This window comes from Rhineura floridana, chromosome 16 (assembly GCF_030035675.1).
Source record: "Rhineura floridana isolate rRhiFlo1 chromosome 16, rRhiFlo1.hap2, whole genome shotgun sequence".
In the NCBI taxonomy this organism is placed as follows: domain Eukaryota; kingdom Metazoa; phylum Chordata; class Lepidosauria; order Squamata; family Rhineuridae; genus Rhineura; species Rhineura floridana.
In genome coordinates this window covers 39,038,549-39,060,853 of record NC_084495.1, presented here as the reverse complement: position 1 = coordinate 39,060,853, position 22,305 = coordinate 39,038,549, and the positions used below count along the sequence as shown (strand labels likewise).

Below are 22,305 nucleotides of genomic sequence, written 5' to 3'. Positions count from 1 at the left end.
AATGCAACCATCTGACAAAGTGGTTAATGGACATATCATCTAACAGTCCAGTTAATGAAGGAAATGAAGATCCTCCGTGGTGCAGAGTGGTAAGCGGCGGTAACGCAGCCAAAAGCTCTGCTCACGGCCGGAGTTCGATTCCAACGGAAAGAGGAAGTCGAATCTCAGGTAAAAGGGGTCAGGGTCCACTCAGCCTTCCATCCATCCGTGGTCAGTAAAATGAGTACCCGGCATATGCTAGGAGGTAAAGAAAGGCCGGGGAAGGAACTGGCAATCCTACCCCATATGTATGGCCTGCCTAGTAAACGTCACAAGATGCCACCCTAAGAGTCAGAAACGACTCGCACTACAAGTGCGGGGACACCTTTACCTTTAATGAAGGAAAAAATACTGGTTAGAAGTGGAAGACGGGGAAAGAAGATAGTTGCTTGTTGTGGTGAGGCAATGATGTGGTTGCCAGATCTGCTTTTTGTGCACTAAGGACCCACAGACACACACCTGCTCTCTGTTCACCTGTGAACTGGGTACTGCCAAGCCGCAGCTGCCAACCCTGCAGAGTTCCCCAGCCTGTGCCTTTGCTCTGCTCACCTGCCTTAAGCAGATACTGCTTCCAAGTCATAGAATCATAGAACAGTAGAGTTGGAAGGGGCCTATAAGGCCATCAAGTCCAACCCCCAACTCAGTGTAGGAATCTAACTTAAAGCCTACCCAACAGGTGACCGGCCAGCTGCATGTTAAATGCATCCAGCATTGGGAGAGCTCACCACCTCCCTAGATCATGGGCTCCTTTCTCATACCACTCTAACAGTTAGGAAGTTTTTCCTGATGTTCAGCTTCCTATAACTTCAGCTCATTATTTCATGTCCTGCACTCTGGGATGATCGAGAAGAGATCCCAGACCTCCTCTGTGTGGCAATCTTTCAAGTACTTGATGAGTACTATCATATCTCCCCTCAGTCTTCTCTTCTAAACATGTTCAATTCTTTCAGTCTCTCCTCACAGGGCTTTGTTTCCAGTCCCTGATTGTCCTCGTTGTCCTTCTCTGAACCCGTTCCACTTTGTCTGCATCCTTCTTAAAGTGTGGTGACCAGAACTGGATGCACTGCTCAAGATGAAGCCTAACCAGGGCCGAATAGAAGGGACCCAGTACTTCACGTGATTTGGAAACTATAGCATTTGCCTTTTTTTCAGCCACATCGCTGTGGCTCATGGTCAGCTTGTGATCAACAACAATTCCAAGATCCTTCTCGCATGTAGTATTGCTGAGCCAAGTATTCCCCATCTTATAAATGTGCATTTGATTTCTTTTTCCTAGGTGTAGAACGTTGCACTTATCCCTGAATTTTTCTGTTGTTTTCAGCGCAATGCTCCATCCTATCAAGATTCCTTAGAATTTTGTTTCTGTCTTCCAAGGTATTAGCTATCCCTCCCAAGTTTGTAGTCATTTATCTCTTTCTCTCTTGCCGATAAGACATTGATTGATCCACCCCTGCTAAATGCCAGCCCTCAGACGATGACGTTCTGGGGGTACTCCTGCCCAGTCATCCATCCCCCTCGCCATGTGTGTATACTTCTCTACTTCTCCAGCTGGTTGTCCTTCCTTTGTTGTCTTTTCCCCAGCCCCTTGCAGATTAGGGAACAGCAGTGGCATCCCTGGGCCAAATTCAGCCCCCCTGGCTGATGATGTCAGGGCCCCCCTCAAATTGCCAGCCCAGACAGCAGTAGAAGTTGCCAGAATCTGGGAGTGTCGGCTACAGCCTCTCTGTGAGGTGTCCTAGAATTCACCCATCCTCCTCCTTGCCTTCCCAAAGCAGCCCCCAACCTGGGGCCTCTCCCAACTAGTGTTTTATGGCAGGGCTCTTCTGCAACATGTTCTTGACAAAATCTTAGTGCATTAGGAGTGGATTCATTCTACCTTGTCAGTTGTTCTGTGATGCTTTCCCATCACTACCACATAATTGCTCTCTGGAGGAGAAGTAGCACAAGAAAGCAGGTCAAATATAAAGCAGAACTTTGGGGGTATAAAAAGTTATTGGATTTCAGCAGGAAGTTAAAGGTATGCCCTGCAAATGGAAATGAAGCTGCTTGACTTCAAATCCCAAAATGTTTGCAGGTGCAAATAGTATGGCAAGTGGGATTGCATACGACAGCCCTGAGAGCATCATGAGAACCAATCATCATGAATGTGCAATAAAAAGGATGTCCAGAGGGGTCCTTGCGCCTGAATAGTTTCTCTGTGTCCAGTTTGGGGTTAACATAAGAACATGTGGAGGCACAGCCAGGATAATCAAAGGCACAGGAGCAGCAAAATCAGGCTAAGATCTAAAGCCAGTGCAGGCCAGCAGTGGGGTCGAGCGAGATTGGGGGGGTGCAGTGCTTCCTCAGAGAAGACAGACCTGAATCCCCCTTTTCTCCCTGCATGTGGCAGACTCGCTCAGAAGCATGGCCCAGATATTATTGATGATGACAACAAGGATAACATCACCATATTCACACGCATCCTGGACCGGCTGCTGGATGGCTATGACAACCGGCTGCGACCTGGGCTTGGAGGTCAGTCCATTATAATCAGTTGTGTATGTGAGTTTGACAGTGTTTCCTGCTGTTTTACTGACTCTCCCTCCAATCTGACCACATTCCCCTTGAAGTTGGCCCCTTGGGCAGCTTGGACCCCTCAGCTCAAGAGCAGCAACCACTCAGGGCCAGCGCTGGATCCCGGAGCCTCTGGCTGAGGAACTGTGCTTTCCTGAGATCATCTCCAGCAGATTACTTGAGATTCTTCAGCCCAACTGTCAAGATAATGAACTGCCAGTTTCAGAGGCTGCCTCTTCCTCCCATGCACCCTGCTGCCTTTTTTGTTTTTCAGAGCCCCTGACGGGGAAGGTGATGAAGACAGGAAGGTCTGCTGCAAGGCCTGGGGCTGCAGTGCGGGCAGCTCAGGCACTTGGTGTTTGGCCTCCTGCTCTATTGCAGCACATGCTAACTCGCTTGGGCAGATTGGGAAGATGTTGCTGCTGCCTCCCCCAGTCATGGATGGAAGGGATGTATGTGTGGGTCCTTTGGGGAGCACAGAAACAGGCACAGTCTGTCAGGGTTGAACTGCCCCATTGGCTTCCAGCTTGTCATTGCCATTTGGGGAAGCCACATCTAGCATCAGTGTGGGTTGGGTAATTGTGCACTGTCTGTCTTCTGTCCCCTGCCTCCAGGACCACTAAGAGCCCTGCCAACCTCCACCACCCACCAGGCATTTTGGCACTTGTAAGAAAACCAAAAGAGGAAAGCAGAATGCCAGGGTCAGTCACGATGCAGTAAAAATGGTTTGTAGTCAGTTAGAAGCTGCAAGTGAAATTAGAAGGTTCCATTTGCTTTGCCTTAAGATTACAAAGGGATTTTGGATTCAAAGTTTCTTCTAAGACTGCCCTTGAAAACATTCAGACCTGAAACATGTTGGGCACTAGTAAACTGCTTCTGTTGGACAACCATTCTCACTGCATTGTGACTGACCTTGGCATTCTTGAGGGTGGTTTTTTCCATCTTTGGTGGCTCCCTCCTGCATTTGTGTATTTTGACACTTGTGGCTTAAATCGGTTTGTGGTTAAATTGGAATCTATATGAACGTGGACCTGCCATGGGATGAATGTATGCCCCATGCCTTGTTTGCATTCTGTGCCAGGTCAGTGACACCTAGGCAGGGAATAAACAGCTCTGGGTGTGATGCTGGTCTCTCAGAGCCTATGAAACAAGCCCTTGGGGTTTCCAGAAGGCAGAGTGGAACTCTGGCACAAGGGAGCCACAGAACGGTGTGCAAGAGGAGCCAAACATCTCTGGGCCTGCCAGGGACTGGTTATGTGCCCCTCTTCTCTTCCACAACCTCTTGTCTGTTTTGAAAAAAAATATGGAGGACTGTTTTGCATCTGCAAGCTCCCTTACATCACTTCGCTTAAGCTCCTTGTGTGTTTTTCCAGTGCATGATTTGCATATATAGCCAGTCATGGCAGTATGGAATAGTTTATGTATGCCAACTAATGCAGTATGTATGGAATGACAATTCTTCCTTCAAATTTACTTCCTAGTCCTGGGGCGGTGGGGGGGGGAGTCTAGCATCAGTTCTTCCACTGACACTGGAGGTCACAGCTCAAATCCATTTGCTTCCATCTCTTCTGAGGCCCATAAGTGCTCTTTGCAATGCTAACTGCCTCTCTGTCCCCAAAGATTCTCCAGAGCACGTGATTAGGATGGTGTTTGTCCCTCCCTCCTGATGCCACACCTTATTGGCTTCTCCTGGCTGATGTGGATAGGGATTGGCCAGAAGAAGCTAAGAAGTCTGGGACTTGTGCTTCTTGAGAGCGCAGGTCTCAGAGAGAGAGAGAGAGAGAGAGAGAGAGCTACCTTGCTTCTACAACTTCATGTTGGGAGTTGGAGTCCACCAACATCTGGAGGGCAGCATGTTCACCGTCTCTGTCCTAGAGTTTCCTGGACAATATAGTGCTCTGCCTTTGTGAAATGCATCCACTCCCCCCCACAAAAATTCACTTTGTCCCTGACATCTGCAACCTATACAACAGAGGAATGGGAGTTTCCAGAGAATTCTTCTGTGTCTGTGTGAGATGCATGAGATGCAGCCCTCTGGCTCCTCTTGACTCAGCTCCTCCACCTGTAAAATAAAGATGCTGACGGTCACATCTCCAAGAGGTGTTTTCACCCATGATGACATGAAGCACACATGGGCTCCTGCTAGGAGTAAGGGCAGGATATAAATCAAATAATAAATAAATAAATAAAATCTACATGGACACTCAAGCTTAGGGGGCTTTTCCTGTTATCCCTAGGGAGGGAACACTCAGCACAGTAGTTCTTGGAGGGGAGAGGAAGGGAGGAAGGGTGTGTGTGCTCGGATTCTCCAGCAAACAGTTTTCAAAAACACCCTCGCCAGGTTCCAATCCCTACGAGAAGTTCCAGCCACAAAACTAGCATAAAGCTGGTATAGGTTTGTAGCACAGATAGACTTTAAGAGAAATGTGTTGGTCTTTCCTTGGGGGTGTCATACTGTATCAGGAAGAAGCTAGTATGGGAGGAAGCTCAGAAGAAAACCTGGATGTGCATCTCCCCAGTGAACACAAATTTTACATTTGCATGATTGCCCAACACAAAGCCACTCCAATTGAAGCCTCCTGTATTAAAAAAGGCCAACCGGGAACAATGAAAAGGTAAGGATGTGCAGGGAAAGAGTCAAACTCTGAGGTGCCCTGTGTCCTGGATGCCCTGCAAAGTATGTACAGGCGTGCTACAAACATCCCGAGCCCTCTGCCAGGACATGCAATGCTGAGGGTGCCCTGTGATACCACAGACCATCTGATCTCTGCCAAATGCCACCTGCTCCGAGAGGCTGCTCTGGCCACTTTGAGCAGGCGTTGGGAAGGATGTTTGTAAACAGGACGTGTGTTTTGATAGGGCTGCCTCCCACCCTCTGCATGTTTATTTTCCCAGCCCCACCATCCTCCCAATCTGCTCCCGCCCACTTGGATGACTCCTTGCCAACTCCAGGAAGATGGCACAGTGGCCGTGTACGGGTGTGTCTGCATCACAGAGACAGACTCCTAGCTTATGGCCTGACGATGCTGCCATAGCAACGCTGCTGCTCACCAGAGAGAGAGATGCTGAGAACTGATGAGCAGCCCTGGTGTGGCCTCCCAAAACTGGGAAATGTTTAGGGAAGAAAGCTAAGCTGGCATTGATGTGCCCAATGCAGAAAGAACACACATACTTGCACCTTGTACCTTACAGCTGTCATTGCCCCCCAAACACCCCCCAAGGCTTTGCCTCTGTGGAGAATGGGGGATGGAGTCTCCTTAGCAACAGCAGACCCTCATCCAGACTCAGGACAGGCAGCATGGGCCTTCTGCTCCCACCCCCTCAGACTTCACCCCACCCAAGCCTGTCACCAGCCTCCCATTCACAAGAGCCCCCTGTCCCCACCCAAGAGGGGCTCAAGAGCCCCTCTGTAGGGCTGGGCAATGCCATGGCTTTTTTGGCAACTGCTGAGAGGAGCCAGTGTGGCATAGTGGTTAGAGTGCTGGACTACGACCTGGGAGACCAGGATTCGAATGACCACACAGCCATGAAGCTCACTGGGTGACCTTGGGCCAGTCACTGCCTCTCAGCCTCAGAGGGAGACAATGGGAAACCATCTCTGAATACCACTTACCATGAAAACCCTGTTCATAGGGTCGCCATAAGTCGGAATCGACTTGAAGGTAGTCGATTTCCATTTTGAAAGGAGGGAAGCAAGCCTCTCTGGGCTGGGAAGTGACAGACGGGGGGGTAACATGGGGCAGAAGGGTGCATGGGGGGGACAACAGCACGGCCACTGCTCAGTCTGCTAAGAGCCCACTTCCAGATCAGGTTCAGGGCTTCCCTCTGTCCAGGAAGCCAGAGACCTCCTGCCCCAGCCCACTGCCCTTTGGGGAATCTGCACCTCCTCCCCCTCCTCTCCACACATGTGCACAACTTCTCTCCACCACATTCTCATTTTCCACCATGGTGCCACAAGGAGAACAGTGATGCTGCACAGTACCCAGTGTTGGCAGAATCAATCCCACAGTTGAAACACTGGCAGAGCATGAGTGACCTCTCTCTCATCTGGTCCAGAAAGAGTTAGACCAGTTAAAAGGGGGTCCAAATGAATTCATTTGAGCTTGATTTGGGGAGAGCTGCAGCAGGGACAGCTGACATCTGGAGGAGGCCAAATGAGCCCATTTTGAGGTGGCCCAAACTTTCAAGGGGCCTGACTCAAGGCAGATGCAGGAGCTCCAACCGGAGAAAGGTGTATTTAGCACACACCAGATTCAGGCTGTAAGACAACTTGACACACCAGTATTGCAACAGCACCTATATGAACAGGTCAGAGTAGGAGAGGCTGACAGAGGCCATGGAAGTCCTGGGACCTCCTGGACTGGGAAAGGAGAGAAGAACTGCCAGAGAGGCAACGGTGGATGCAGGCTGCACTGGTGGCATCAGATGTGTTGCTCTGGACATTCTGTTTTGCTTGCCACACAGCTCTATGTTAAACGTTTGGAATTTCTAGTGTTTTCTGGGAGGCTGATGAATACTGTCTCTGTTGAGCTTCCTGAAGTTATGAGTTGGCTTTGCTAGGGTGCAACAGAATTTGTGGAGCCAAGAGCTCCACTCTGGTCCCTTAGGATTATTGAAAAGGAAAATTATGGATTAAAATACCAGGATGAAGGTGCCTCACTATGTTTTCATTTAGCAGATGCTTAGGAATGTGGTCAGAAGAATGTAACCAATAATCAAATACCTGACTCTCTTTTATTGGCCTTCCGGGTTTAGGGAGGCACCTGAATCAGCTCTTCAGAGGCTGGCTGGCATTTGCTGAGGGCAGACAAGTCCTCCTTAGCTGCACAGTCAGGGCTGTTGAATGGGGAAATAGATGTTGGCTGAATCTGAATCCAAAGTGACACAACAATGCTTTTTTAAGTGTTGGGCTTAGTAGAGGTTGGGGAGCCACCTGGGATCTGTGTCAGGACCCAAAATGGCTTGGGCTGGCATTGTGCATAGCCCAGTTCCAAACCGGGGTGTAGTCGTCCCTGTTGGAATAGGCAAATGTTGCATGTTCCCTTTAAGGGATATTTGGGAAATATCCCATGTACCTGTTTTACCATGATGTGACTTCCTCCTCCTTTGTCCTGGGGGATTTTTGAATATTCTCCTTTGCTGATCTATCCACCATTGAGAGAGGCCGCATGGCACAGATGCTCTCTCTGAGAGCATCAATACTAAACCACTAAAATGAACTGAGACTCCTATTTTCTTGAGCTTATGTTCCTAACATATGAGGTCGTAAGTAAACATTCTTTTCTTTTACCTAAAAGATTGTGTCTGTTGTTGTTTATATAGAGAAAGGTGGTGCTGGTTTATTCTCATTCGGCTGCTTGTATTTTTATATCTCTGCTAAGAAATAGGACCAACCAAATTAGTTCCTATTTCTTTCTGGTATTTTTATAATACCGAACAGTCCTAGGGTTTCAGGGGGGGGGTGTCTTAGCCCCCTTACTTTTTTGAGAACAGGGTCCCAGCAGGGTCCCTGTGTCTCCAGTGTCCTACAAGCCAATCAGCATAAAAAGGGACTATGCTATATCTACTGAGAAGAGTCTTCTAACCTGCTTCCTTGTTCTTTCCTGCTGATTGAAGCCAATCCGAGTGAAAGGAGGTGAGTCAGCCACTGAGAAGACTCTTCTCAGTAGTTTACACACTCCCCTTTCATGCTGATTGGCTCCTAGGAACGTCTGTTGTTGTGGGAGAAGGCATGCATGGTAAGGACTGAGGAGTGTTGAGATGATGATAGAGAGCAAGCAAGCAAGCGAGGGGTGTGGCTGTGAGGGGGTGTGGTGTGACTATCATGAAGGGACCCTGCACTTCTGAATTTGCCACTGCACTCCTGGTTCTGAATCTGTAGCTCTGCCTCAAGAGCAGACTCCCTCGTGCCCACTGCTGTAGGATAAGCCTGCTGCCCCTGGGAGGAACTAGCCCTGCGAAGAAGAAAAAGAATGGAGGTAGCTGGCTTTAGGAAAGAGGGACAAATGTCTGTTGTGATGGGAAGTCTGCATGCTTATTTATTTATTTTAAAACATCTATAGCCTACTTTATCTAAAGAAATCCACGTATTACAAAATACATGAAACAAGTACCAAAAGCCCCACCACCCAAAGCCGCCAGAAGTGGCCAGATGGGGTTGGAGAGGCCATCCCGGCATGAATGTTTCTTTGCACAGTTAGGCGGATTATAAGAGCAGCCAGCAACACAAAGCTCATCAAATCTGACTCCTCCCCACCAACACATCAGGGCCATCAACTCCCCCCGCCTCCGCCACTGGTCAGCCTTACACAATCTAGACCTACAAGCAACGGCCCTGCAAAAGAAGAGCCCCAGAACCCAAAGATCCAAGTGACACATCAGAGGCAGGGTGCAAAAATGTTGCATGCTGCAAGAGAATGCCAAAAACTCCCCACACACAGAACAAAAACTTCAGATAAGTTAGGCCTACCTAGCAGAAAATAACTGTCTGACCCTGCAAATATGCATTTTTTAAAAGCCCTCCATGTTTCTGGGAGCAAGATCGAAATGTTCTCTGTACATCTCCCTGCAGTGCCATCATCTTGCTGCTTGCCCTGGTGGCTGTGCTAGGAGTGTTTAAGGCTGTCACATTAGGAAGGAGTTGAGTTTTGACTGGCATCCTTCAAAGCACTCTGAACTGCCAAGGAGAAAATTGTAGACACATGATTGGTGCCATTGCAGTGAGTTATATTCTGGGCTGATTTGGCACTCTTTGAAAAGACTAACATCATGCAAGTTTCCTGGTGTCCAGGATAAACACATAACGCTTTACATCCTAATTTTAATGCACAGCTAAGGACCCTTCTTGTGATGGGGTTTATGCTCAGGTGCCGGTGCATGGCTTAGTTATTCGCATGCGCCAAAACATTACATGGTGCTCAGCCCTTGTAAAGAGGCCTGACAGGGTGGCTGGCACCATTTCACTGGATGCAGGCCATGAGGGGCATTGTGGAAATTAAAAACATACTGCAGTCACTAGCCAGACAAGGGGAATAGATGCCCCGAGCGAACGCCTTCAAGTGCTTGTGTGACTCAAGTGCCTGCCACCTTGTGCCCACCCTCATACTGCAGTTGTTGACCTACCACAGGACACCCGAGCATTTGGAGACACATCCTGACAACCTTGCCTGACAGAAGCAGAAGCCGATAGAGCATTTGGTAATGGCAGCGTTCAGAAGAGGTGCCACATATCGTATGGTAGCAAAAGGCAGGTTGGAATTTGGGTGCCAAGAAAAGTGTGATTTTTGGCTCTGCCTTATGACAGGATACAACTCGAGCCAGAAGAATGAGACAAATGGGGTTGCAGGAAAGATGACAGAAATAAGGGTGGGTGATTCCCAGAGACTCTGGAAGTGCTCAGCTCAAAGTCACCTTGTAGATGTGATTCACAACTGCAGGAAAATAAATAAATCTCCCCTAAAGTTTCCACAAACAGATCCTGACCTTCGAAAAGTCCTTGCTGAGTGAGGCTTTCATCTGAAGCTCTGAGAAGGTATCAATGGTAACTGTGATGAATAAGCAGAAAGCTGGATCCTCCCTTTAGGGTGGAGCGCCTCAGAGCAAAAAGAGGCAGCAAGGCCCTCTTGAGGACCTAACTCTTTTCTGGACCAAGAGTAATACAAACACCCTGCTGCTGCTGCTGCTGCTGCATATACTGCAGCATTTGATCACAGTACTAGAAAATCAGTGTTCCAAGACCCTGAATATTAAAACAAACACATCACATTGAAATAGAAGCATACCGAGAAGCAGCTATTATAAAGGCAGTATTGTCAATGTGAACTGATACAAACTGGCCGGGAGATGCCATGATAAGAGACATGTAGCTGTGGGGAACTTTGGCCCTCCAGATTATTGTTGTTGTTGTTAATGTTAATTTGATTTATAACCCCTTCTTCCCAGCAGGAGCCCAGGGTGGCAAACAAAAGCACTAAAAACATTAAAACATCATAAAAACAAACTTTAAAACACATTAAAACAAAACATCTTCAAAAATGTTACTTTAAAAAAGTGTTCAAAACATCATCTAAGATTAAAAACATTTTACAAAAGAAAGTTTAAGAACATATTAAAAAGCAATTCCAACACAGACGCAGACTGGAGATAAGGTCTCTACAGTAGGGCCCTGCTTTAAGGCGTTCCGCTGATGCGGCGCCTTTCATTTTCAATTTTAAAGGGTTTTTTTCCCCTTTTGTGATGTTTTGCACCGTTTTTGTGTCATTTTCGCGTGACACGGCCCATTAAAGTCAATGGGGTTCCGCTTTATGGCATTTTCCGCTTTATGGCGGGGGTCCAGAACAGAACCCGCCATATAAGCAGGGCCCTACTGTACTTAAAAGGCTTGTTGAAAGAGGAAGGTCTTCAATAGGCGCCAAGAAGATAACAGAGATGGAGCCTGTCTAATATTTAAGGGTAGGGAGTTCCACAGGGTAGGTGCCACCACACTAAAGGTCTGCCTGGTATGTTGTGTGAAACTGACCTCCTGATAGGATGGTATCTGCAGGAGGCCCTCACCCGCAGACCGCAGTGATCGACTGGGTTACATAAGGGATAAGACAGTCTTTCAGGTGTCCTGGTCCCAAGCTGTATAGGGCTTTGTACACCAAAACTAGAACCGAACTTGGCCTGGTAGCTAATGGGCAGCCATATTGCTACAACTCCCATCAGCCCCAGCAAGCATGGCCAATGGCCAGGGATGGCAGGAGATGAGAGCGACAGTTCAGCAGCATCTGGGTGGCCAAAGGCTCCCCACATTTGGTGTAGAACATGCTCTGTAGCAGGGCATGAAAATGGCGGCCAAATGGCAGCCAAGAAAATAGAAACAAAGCAATAGAAGCCAGGAAAAGAATCATTTCTTCACAATTCTTCTTTAGGCGCTACCTGGTTAGGAAAAAGGCAGTCTATTGTTAAGATGTCTGTTCAGAATAGCTGTCTACTGCTGCTGTCAGAGGTGTTGCACTTGTTGTTCTGCCCCCAAAGCAAAGCCAGGTTGGTGAGACAGCACACCTGGGCTGGGCCACAGAGACTTGCTTCCTCCCTCCCTGCACTGGCGCATTGTGGTGATAACAAGGGAACTCCATCTGGCTCTGAGTGATCTGCCTTGATGCAAAAGGCAGGGACTGAACCTGAGACCTGCATGCAAAGCAATTGACCAGCAGCCCTTTCTCTGTTTCTCTGTTAGTCTCTATTTCTTTTGCAAAGCAGCAGAATGCACAGCAGCACTTCCCAGTTATAGCCACACAATGCCTGGCAAGGCAACTCACTTGCCTCTCGAGTTGTGTGTAATAAAGCTGTGGAGACCATTGAGTGGCCTGTTAATGGTCCAGGTGAGCTGCCAGACTTTTAAAATGAATGTAAAATACTGCAGTCCAGAGTGCAACGGACAGAAGTCCAAAGGCCAGCCCATTGGCTCAACTCAAGAAATACTTAACGGGGTGGTGATTACCACTTTTCTCTCCCCCCCCCATAAAAGCTAGTCATGGTGCAAGAGCTGAGAGCGACAATAGTGATGAGGGCAATTGTAGGGTAAAAGTGGGGGAGGGAGGAGCACCCTCCTTTCCTGCTGAAATGAAGGCTCCATCCCCATGCACATGGGGATGAGCCCACTCAGTGGGGCTCATGAGCTTAGAGGGCTGTTTGTGGCTACTCCAACAGAGCATGCACAAACCCCAGCAAGAAGTGGGTTGCGATGCCATGTCAAGAATCCTTCCCCCTCTCCCCCAATGGCTATGAAAAGAAGTGCTTCCCCCTTTCCCACTCTCAGTTGTTAGGAGAGTTCTCTTTAGGTCATAACATTAAATGTACTTTGGCAAGGGAGGACACATATAATTAATTTGCAAATCAGAAAAATGGATGTGATTTGCAAAGAAGTCAGAAGATATGCAACTGCAGGGATATCATGCAGGCGGGGAATGCTGATGCAGCTTCCTTCCTTCAGGCAACAAAGGACAAGGAAGGGGAACATTGGCTCCGCTTGAACAGGCTCCTTTTGCATGATCCAGAAATCTTCCCATTATGGCAACAGCAGAATCTGGACTGCCTCCACTGTCGAAGTCTGTATGCCTCTGAATGCCAGTGGCTGGGAATCACAGATGGGGAGAACGTTGTTGCATTTGGGTCCTGCTTGTGCGCTTCCCATAATGGGCATTTGGTTGGCCACTATGAGAACAGGATGCTGGACTCGATGGGACTTTGGCCTGACTGAGCAGCCATGCTCTGCTGATGTCCTTATGGAATGCCAACCTCTAAATCAGCCAAGGAATAGCACAGCACACACACACACGCACACACACACACACACACACAGAGAGAGAGAGAGTTCTGAACCAGTGCCCCAGAACCCTTCCTCTCCAACATGTTCAGAGGTGGGTTACTTTCCATTTGCTTCTGTAAATGGGGAGGTATCAGGTGTCCCTTGAGATAACTTTCCTTTCTGTCCAATAACGCAAAGAGCCCTATGTGACTTGAAAAAGAGACAACATCTAAGCTCAAAGTCAGATATAGAGTAAGTCTGCAATAACAGTGATTGGGGAAGATGTGCTTGCATTTGAATTCCCAAATATTCCGGGGATGAATCAAACTGGAAGCGGCTCCCAGGAGACACAACATGAATTTATATTTCAGCCCTGTTGTGGTTTTTCACATTCTTCATGAAGGACAAACACAGTCTATGTCCCCGTTAACTCTTTTCTTTTAGTAAACCCAGGATGTGTACAGTGTTAAGCAGAGGGCTAGGGCCACTCCGGAAGTTTGTGTTTGTTCAAAAGTTATTTTATTTCTGCAGCAGGGGAAATAAATGCTTTTAGAAGTGTGCAAAGGCACCAACTCATATCCTCTTACTCGTTTAAAACTGATTATGCCTTTTTAAAAAATGAAAAATGAATATATAAACAAATGAGTATATGTGCAACATTTAATTTAACAGAACCAGCCAGGCCGCCGCTTTGGGGTCAGATCCGCCTGCGCGTTTGGCCGGGGGAGACGGCGGCTGTGAGGAGGGTGGAGCAGCCCCCGCAAGCCCGGAGTCACCCTCGCCGCCGCGGGCAGGGCTCACCCCAGCCTAGACCAGACCGGGAGGTCCCCCAGGCCAGCAGCCTGCCTGCCTGCCTGCTTGCCTGCCGCGGGGGCTAACCCGGCGCCCTGATGGAAAGGCAGGCTGCCAGCAAGACGTGAGGAGCAGGGCGCACCGACCATTGCTCGCAAGAAAGGGCTGCTTATACTGCCTCCGGGCTTGAGAGAAGTATTTGCCCCTCCCCTTCCTGATCAAAGCTTTTAGGAAAGACCGCCCTCTGCAAGGCTTACTTTGCGAGCCATTTCACGGCCCCACCTGTGCAGGTCAACCCACACGCGCGCGCTGAAAAAATCCGCACACAAACAAGACCCTTTTGCTGCTATGTGACATGGCCACTCCCGGCCAAAACTATACAAAGCTCAAAGCTAAAGTCCTCTGCAAACTTACCTGGGAGTAAACCTCGCTGAACACAGTGGGATACTTACTTCAGAGGAAACATCCTTAGCGTTGCGCTCCGGTTAGTCCAGGTTCATTCCACTTCCGAAGAACGTTGGGCTTCATTCTGTCCGAGAAACAGCGGGGCTTTCCTCCCAGCTTCGGGGAGATTGGGCTGGTTGCTGTCAGAGTCAGGCTGTGGGCTTTTACTCTGCAGCAATCGGAGACTTCCGACTTAGTAAAATAAGAAAAGCTTACTTTATGGAAAGAAACGCCCAGAGGGTAGGAAAGGCCCTGCTAGGATGGAGGCACCTGTTCATGGCCCTCTTGCTGCAGGTGAGAGAACAGAAAAGAAAAAGGTCCGGGAGAAGAAGCAGGAAGGAGAGTTTGGAAGGAGCGGTCAGCTTCCCTGAGAGTATCAGTTATGGGGAAGGAAGTGTTGGAATATGGTTCAACTCGAGCTTGTGGGTTGAGGATGCATGGGCTTTAAAAGGGTAGCTAGAGAGGAGACCTCCTGGTTGCTAGGCTAATACCTATCCTTTGACCTCCTGCTGTCTCTCCCTTCCTGCTAGACTGATATGCATAGGATGTTGACCATATCTCCTTCCTCCCTTCCTTCTTCTTTTCTCTTGAGAGGGAGAGCAGACATCTTCTCTTTGTCTCTCCCTCTTCTCCCAGCATGAGGGCAAACACTAGACTTAGTGTTTGCATCTCCAACTTAGCTAGTTAGCTAGATGTAGAACTCTTTCATACCAAGTATGTACTTCCAGAATAAAGTAGTTATTTCTTATTTTGAAGCTTAAAGTCTCAGTCTGACTATTTATTTATTTATTTATTTATTTTATTTATATACCGCCCTAAGCCAAAAAGGCTCTCTGGGCGGTGTACATAAAAGATAAAACAAGCAAAATATATAAATACAGTAAATATAACAGAATCAAAAGTCAAAACAACAAACAACAACAACCAAGCAATTGACTAATTCCAGGGAAGGTGTAATCTTTAGCAAGGATTCAAATACACAAAGCTCACTCAGACACTCAAATACCTAATTTCACTACTCTGCAACAGGAAGATCAGCCGATGGGCATTAAGAACATAAGAAGAGCCTGCTGGATCAGGCCAGTGGCCCATCTAGTCCAGCATCCTGTTCTCACAGTGGCCAACCAGGTGCCTGGGGGAAGCCCGCAAGCAGGACCCGAGTGCAAGAACACTCTCCCCTCCTGAGGCTTCCGGCAACTGGTTTTCAGAAGCATGCTGCCTCTGACTAGGGTGGCAGAGCACAGCCATCATGGCTAGTAGCCATTGATAGCCCTGTCCTCCATGAATTTGTCTAATCTTCTTTTAAAGCCATCCAAGCTGGTGGCCATTACTGCATCTTGTGGGAGCAAATTCCATAGTTTAACTATGCGCTGAGTAAAGAAGTACTTCCTTTTGTCTGTCCTGAATCTTCCAACATTCAGCTTCTTTGAATGTCCACGAGTTCTAGTATTATGAGAGAAGGAGAAAAACTTTTCTCTATCCACTTTCTCAATGCCATGCATAATTTTATACACTTCTATCATGTCTCCTCTGACCCGCCTTTTCTCTAAACTAAAAAGTCCCAAATGCTGCAACCTTTCCTCGTAAGGGAGTCGCTCCATCCCCTTGATCATTCTGGTCGCCCGCTTCTGAACCTTTTCCAACTCTATAATATCCTTTTTGAGATGAGGCGACCAGAACTGTACACAGTATTCCAAATGCGGCCGCACCATAGATTTATACAACGGCATTATGATATCGGCTGTTTTATTTTCAATACCTTTCCTAATTATCGCTAGCATGGAATTTGCCATTTTCACAGCTGCCACACACTGGGTCGACATTTTCATCGTGCTGTCCACTACAACCCTGAGGTCTCTCTCCTGGTCGGTCACCGCCAGTTCAGACCCCATGAGCATATATGTGAAATTAAGGGGTTTTGCTCCAATATGCATAATTTTACACTTGTTTATATTGAATTGCATTTGCCATTTTCCCACCCATTCACTCAGTTTGGAGAGGTCTTTTTGGAGCTCTTCACAATCCCTTTTTGGAGCTCTTCGCAATCTCTTTTGTTTTAACAACCCTGAACAATTTAGTATCGTCAGCAAACTTGGCCACTTCACTGCTAATTCTAGGTCATTAATGAACAAGTTGAAAAGTACAGGTCCCAATACCGATCCTTGAGGGACTCCACTTTCTACAGCCCTCCATTGGGAGAACTGTCCATTTATTCCTACTCTCTACTTTCTGCTTCTTAACCAATTCTTTATCCACAAGAGGACCTCTCCTCTTATTCCATGATTAAGAGAGGGAAGATGGCATCCGGCTGGTAACTGATATCTCAACAGCTCTTTACAGCGTTTTGTATTTTCTTTAATCTGCTGGCCAACCGATGTTTTAACTGCCAATATTATACAGCTTCTCGTTCCTTACCTCCTGCACAACTAATTAATTTTGGGAAATCTTGACTCCAGCTACTTTTTGATGGTTATGGGTGCAGTTCCGCTTCAGACAGTGATTATCTCCCCCTCCCTTCATCGCTCCAACCTTTCTGTAAGTCAGTAAGTGAGATAAGACTACAAATTACTTTACAACTGAATTAGCTGCCGCTTGTATAAGAAGCAGTGAAAGACTCCTTACTTTGTTATAGTAAAAGAAAAAGAATCCCTCTTTAATTCAAATTGCTTGCATGCGTTATTTTATCTACTCCACTTAAAGGGGAAGCACTGCATCATGGTCCTCACTAGAATGGACTACAAAACCCGAGGACTTACTCCCTTGGAGCTGATTTCCCAGGGCAAAAAATCAAAGCAAGTGAAGATAACACACTTCTTTTCCCCTAAAGAGCAAGCAGAACTAATTGGGATAGCGGAGTACACAAGTTTTAAGACAAGTACTGTTAGTAGCCCTTCAAGGCAAGATGCAGCTAATTCCTTTCAAGCAAACATGCCCTTGGATTGGTCGTTAGATCTCAAGGGAGCTCTACAACTGAATGTTACTACTTTCTCCATTCCTGATCTGGCATGGGAGCTAGCAGCGGTGGGCAATCTGGCCCAGGACGGGTCACATCCTCCATTTGAGGACAAAGCATTAAGCAAATTAAAAGAACCAATGAAAGTGAATCAAGGACTACCCGGTTCTCCAATCAATGCCCCTCACCCCACCCTAAATTCACCTAACTCTGGCCTCACAAGATGAGAAGAATTTGACAAACTCAGCAGGCAATTTCCCCATTGAGTGCTGCCTCCATATGCTAGCCAGGGACATTGACCACATTAAGGACTTCTTGGCTGAGACCAACAAGCTTTTAACCACGCTGCTTGTGGCCCACAGCAAATATTCCTCTCCGCCTGGACCCACAATACAGGGTAGTCAGATATGCTCAAGCCCAGTGCCACCTATGCGATCGAAAAAGCCTAAACAGAGGGGGATCAGGTAACCTAGGATTCCCCCACAAAGAGGTAGAGGTAATACCATCAAGCTGAGCAAGAACATCAAACGCCCTAAGTTTCAACGTTACAGTAAAATGAATTTTACCAAACTCTTTAAAGTACTAGAGGCTATCTCTTCCCTGAAGAGGACTTGGAGAATGAGCCCGGCACCGCAGCTTGTATCCAGAGAGGGTGACAAAATTGCTTCGGACTGCATAGCAGCCTTTCCGCCCCCTCTATCTCCGTTAATTGCCACATTTCTGCAGCATCAGATCCCTGATCAGCAAGCCCCTGGGTCGCCCATTTCCAGTGACATTGCATTTGCGCAGACTCAGACTATTGCTCCGAAATGGCAACTAGCCCTTAATCGCCAAAAGTTGGTATTACTTAACTACCCTAAGCCCTTGGGGCGTATTTCACAAAAGGAGCATAACATTCACCTTCTGAGAATTCTCGGAGACGTCATGCCTGGCCTTTTTCTCCCTGTGGACATAACCTGTGTTGAATACCTTTATTATAATTCGGTCACAGCTCTACTGTAGTCTCTTTTAATTGACATGAAAAAGTCAGGTTGCTACTTAAAAACAAACAGACCTTGCAATCAATTGGCATAGAAACAACGAGACTCTTTGAAAATACAGCACCCCTGCAGCCTCTCATCAGCTGCCTCCGTAAACCAACTCAGCGGCCGTCAACAAAGCCAGAGCTGGCGCCAGTACAGAACTTAATTGAGCTGGATTCTGTGCAGGACTCTATCCACCCTTCGTGTCTCCAACCACATGTTGCTCCTTCAGAAGCAAAGGTTTCCGCCCATTGGGGTAACCACAGTATTGGGGTTGACATATATAGTGATGAAGAAGCAAGACTCCTCGAGGCCTTCATCGCTTTACCAGTTTCAGCTCAAGTGGACATTGTTCAAAGATTGCAAAAATTGACAACATACTTGCTAAACAATTCATCAATTCCCAGGAACGACTGCCTGGGGAAAGATTTTTGATTGTTAAGGGCTGCTTCCCCGTCTTAGACTCTGTCTCTCAGTCCCCCGCGACACGAAATACAAAATCATCTGCAACCAGCGCCCATGCCGTAATTTTGACCACAGCAGACATCAATCCCAAACCCCCCAATACAGTCCAAGCTCCTAGTAGGAGGATTCACTCAGATGTACTTTCCAGTGCGACATCATTACCCAGCTCACCGTCATATTGGACTGATATGAGATACTTGGATAAGAAGGAAGAAGGCTCCCCCCAAAAGGCCTGTGCCTATAGAGGCTCACCTCTAAACACCAAACAAGTGCACCTATCCAATGTATGCCGCAGGGACCCAAGCTTAGAGTTAATTGAACCCCTGCTGGCTGAACTGGCTACAACTATTAATATACCTTGTCCGCTGGAACCAACGTCCTCTCGGTCTAGCATGGTGGTTCAATCTGCTAAACCCTGACTAAAGGGTGCACATTCTTCTACTCTACTTTCTTTTCTCTCCTGGAACATCGCGGGCTGAAAGTACAAAGCCATGGATCTATCCTTTCTGGCCTATCTAAAAAAGCATGATGTGGTCCTACTACAGGAGACTTGGGCTACAGAGAAACCCGAATTGAACGGCTTCTCTGTTTTCTCACTGATGGCAACACCAAGTGGCAAAGGAGTACGCCCTAAAGGCAGCTTGAGTGTGCTGGTTGCCACAAGTCTTAGAGTTACTGCTATCAGTTTATCTTCTCTGCCCGGTCTAGCTATGTCACTAGTCCTCAAGTTCAACTGGACTCGGCTACTGATAATAAATGTTTATCTCCCCCCAATTCGCCGAAAAAATCTGGTGAAGTTCACCTTTCGATCACTAGAGGAGTATATAGCCAAGCAGACCTCACTTTACCCGGAGGCAATGATGATACTAGCAGGCGACTTTAACACCAGAATGGGTCCCAGCGATGAGGCACTATATGCAAACTTCCGTGAAAGCCCGCCTGTCCCGGAGGAGCCCCCTATTGTACCTCCCCACTGTTCCAAAGATGTGAGGTCTAACTATGCGGGCTTATGCTTGGCTCAAATGATATATAGTCTGAACCTTGCGCTGATAAATGGGTCTGTTGAAGGCGACAGAAATGGTGAATACACCTATTTCTCCGGTTCGGGAGCGTCAACAATTGACTTTTTTTATAGTTTCCCTTGACCTGCTAAGGGTTGTATCCTCTTGTATAATTGATATCCGCTCAGAAAGTGACCATCTTCCACTGATCCTGATGCTGGGCTGCGGCAACCATACCATCCGTGCCGCACAGCCTCCAACCCTGAATCTAGAACCTGAAGTAAGAGCTTCTAGAGTGAGATGGTCGCCCAAGCTGGAAAACAATTTAAAAGATCTATTACAGTCAGCCAGCTGTCTCCATCATCGTGAGAACCTACTAATTGTGGCCTCTGGAGAAGCGATGCTTATGGCTTATCAGGACCTAATTACAGAAGTACAACTTTGCCTGATTCCCAAACCTACTCCCAGGCCTGCCATGCGTTTTCCCCACTCGAAGACGTGGTTTGACCAGGAATGTATGGCCCAAAAAAATCTGTTAATTGAGAAGTATAGGGAATATAGATCCATGAAACTTTCAGTGCTACCGACTGAATGTTTAGAACTGAAGAATAGTTACAAACTTTTAATTAGGTGGAAAAAAGAGCAGCGCAGGCCCAGCAGTGGCAGCACCTGATTACAGCTTCAAGGGCCAAGCATTCATCCACTTTTTGGAAGCTTGTGGCCAGGGGTTGGCCAAAGTCCATTGTTAACCTCGATTATCACATTTCTGTGACCGCTTGGGAGTTGCATTTTCATAATATCTATTCTAGGGGTCAAACTATGGCCTGTCACATTGAGATCCCTCTAAAGGATCTCCCTAACTGGCCACCTGTTTCGGTGAAGGAAGTTATCTCGTTAATAGCTAGCTTGAAGATGGGTAAAGCCCCTGGGTCTGATAATATCCCTGCAGAAGCATTTAAATCTGACCCTGAGTGGTGGGCTCCGATCCTGGCAGCTCCATTCACGAGCATAGATCAAACAGCCTGTATTCCAGAGGATTGGGGCCTAGCTATTATTGTTCCCATTTTTAAAAAAGGAAGCCGGGCAGACCCATCAAATTATAGGCCTATTAGCCTGCTGAGTCTTGTCAGCAAGTTATATGCAAGACATCTACTTATAAAATTACACAGCTGGCTGGAGCAGGAATATATTCTTGAGGAGGAACAAGCTGGTTTTAGAGAGAATCGATCAACTATTGATCACGTTCTCGTCCTTCAACATCTTATAGAAAAATATTCGAACAAACCGGGTGGGGCGTTGTATGCCGCCTTCATAGATTTTAAGTCTGCCTTCGATCTCATACCAAGTGACAGGCTCTGGGCTAAACTGGAGTCTGCCAACATCGACAGGCGTTTACTAGCACTCATATGTTGTTTATATCAGGACACCCAAGTCTGTATTAGGTGTGATAGTGCAGGCAGCTTGTCTAGGCCAATCACCTCTGTCAAAGGAGTTAAACAGGGTTGTGTTTTTGCCCCCAAGCTCTTTAATTTCTACATTAACTCCTTAATCAAAAACTTGTTGGAGGTCTCCTCGCATTGTCCTACTCTTTCAAATAGGCCTATATCTACTCTCCTCTACGCTGATGACGCTGTGCTGATATCTCTTACTTGCACAGGGCTTCGACAGTTGCTTAAAGCTTTGGCTAGCTATTGTAACAACGAGTCGTTGGTTATCAACTATGATAAGTCCAAGGTTGTGGTGTTCTCCAGGAAGCGGAGAAAACACCGATGGTGTTTAAATGGGACTGTATTAGACCAAGTGCCCTCATATAGATACCTGGGGATAACCTTACACTGTTCTGGAGCATGACACATACAGGCAAAGAACGCCTTGGCCAACGCCCTGAGGAGTTCTAAGGCTCTCCTCTCTTTCTATTATATGAAAGGGGGACAACATGTACCTTCTGCCATACAAGTATTTACCACCAAAGTTATTTCCCAACTATTATATGGTGCGCAGACAAGTAATTATGGCAATCACTCCTCTTTTGAAACCATTCAAACTAAGTTTCTTAGGAGTATATTGGGTACTCCCCCTTGTGTCCCCAATGCCATTTTACGCCTTGAAGCCGGCCTTCCCACAACTGAGGCACATATTTGGATTCTTAAGTTCAAATACTATTTAAAATTAATGCTACTCCCAGTTGGTCTGGCCCCTCTGGTCCTATCCGACGTCTTCCATTCAAAATGGAAGAAATCTTTAGACACGAAACTTTCACGATTAGGTTACACTGCTCCCATTCTTTTGGCGGCAGGTTTCCTCCAAGCATAGTTGTGCATTACCCAGAGAATTTTAGACATGGAACTCCAAAACCACTTGGTTTTTGTTCATTCTTACCCTGGTTTTAATTGTTGCACAAAGCCTTTTACCCTGGCGCAACATCTGGCCTCTTTGGATACCCCCAGGATCAGGAAAGCTTTTACTCTGGCTAAGCATAATGTTCTGCCATCTGCCCTATTAGAGGGCAGGTATCGAAAAATTCCAGTTGCAGAACATCTTTGCCCCTGTGGAGCTGGCGTCATTGAAAATGTAAGACATGTTTTACTAGATTGTTCTTTTTATTATGACCTTAGATGTTCGCTTATCACCCCCATCCTACGAAGACTCCCAGGTAGGGATGCAGAGTATTATGTGAATTATCTTTTAGCAGATATTGATTCCCGTGTCTCTTCCAAAGTGGCGGGGTTTTGCGCTGCAGCCATC

General features: G+C 47.1%; 1 protein-coding gene across 4 annotated transcripts in view; it reads left to right on the top strand.

Moving 5' to 3' along the window:
- Positions 1-22,305, top strand: part of GABRA3 (gamma-aminobutyric acid type A receptor subunit alpha3) — a 57,866-nt gene that overhangs the window by 12,521 nt on the left and 23,040 nt on the right. For 2 of the 4 annotated variants that reach the window (XM_061599098.1, XM_061599099.1), the window contains exon 3: positions 2,429-2,553. In XM_061599098.1, coding sequence (XP_061455082.1) covers positions 2,429-2,553 — 125 coding nt within the window. Of the gene's footprint in view, positions 1-2,428; positions 2,554-14,089; positions 14,160-16,600; positions 16,655-22,305 lie in introns of those variants that run through there. The other 2 variants (XM_061599100.1, XM_061599101.1) reach the window with 2 other exon arrangements.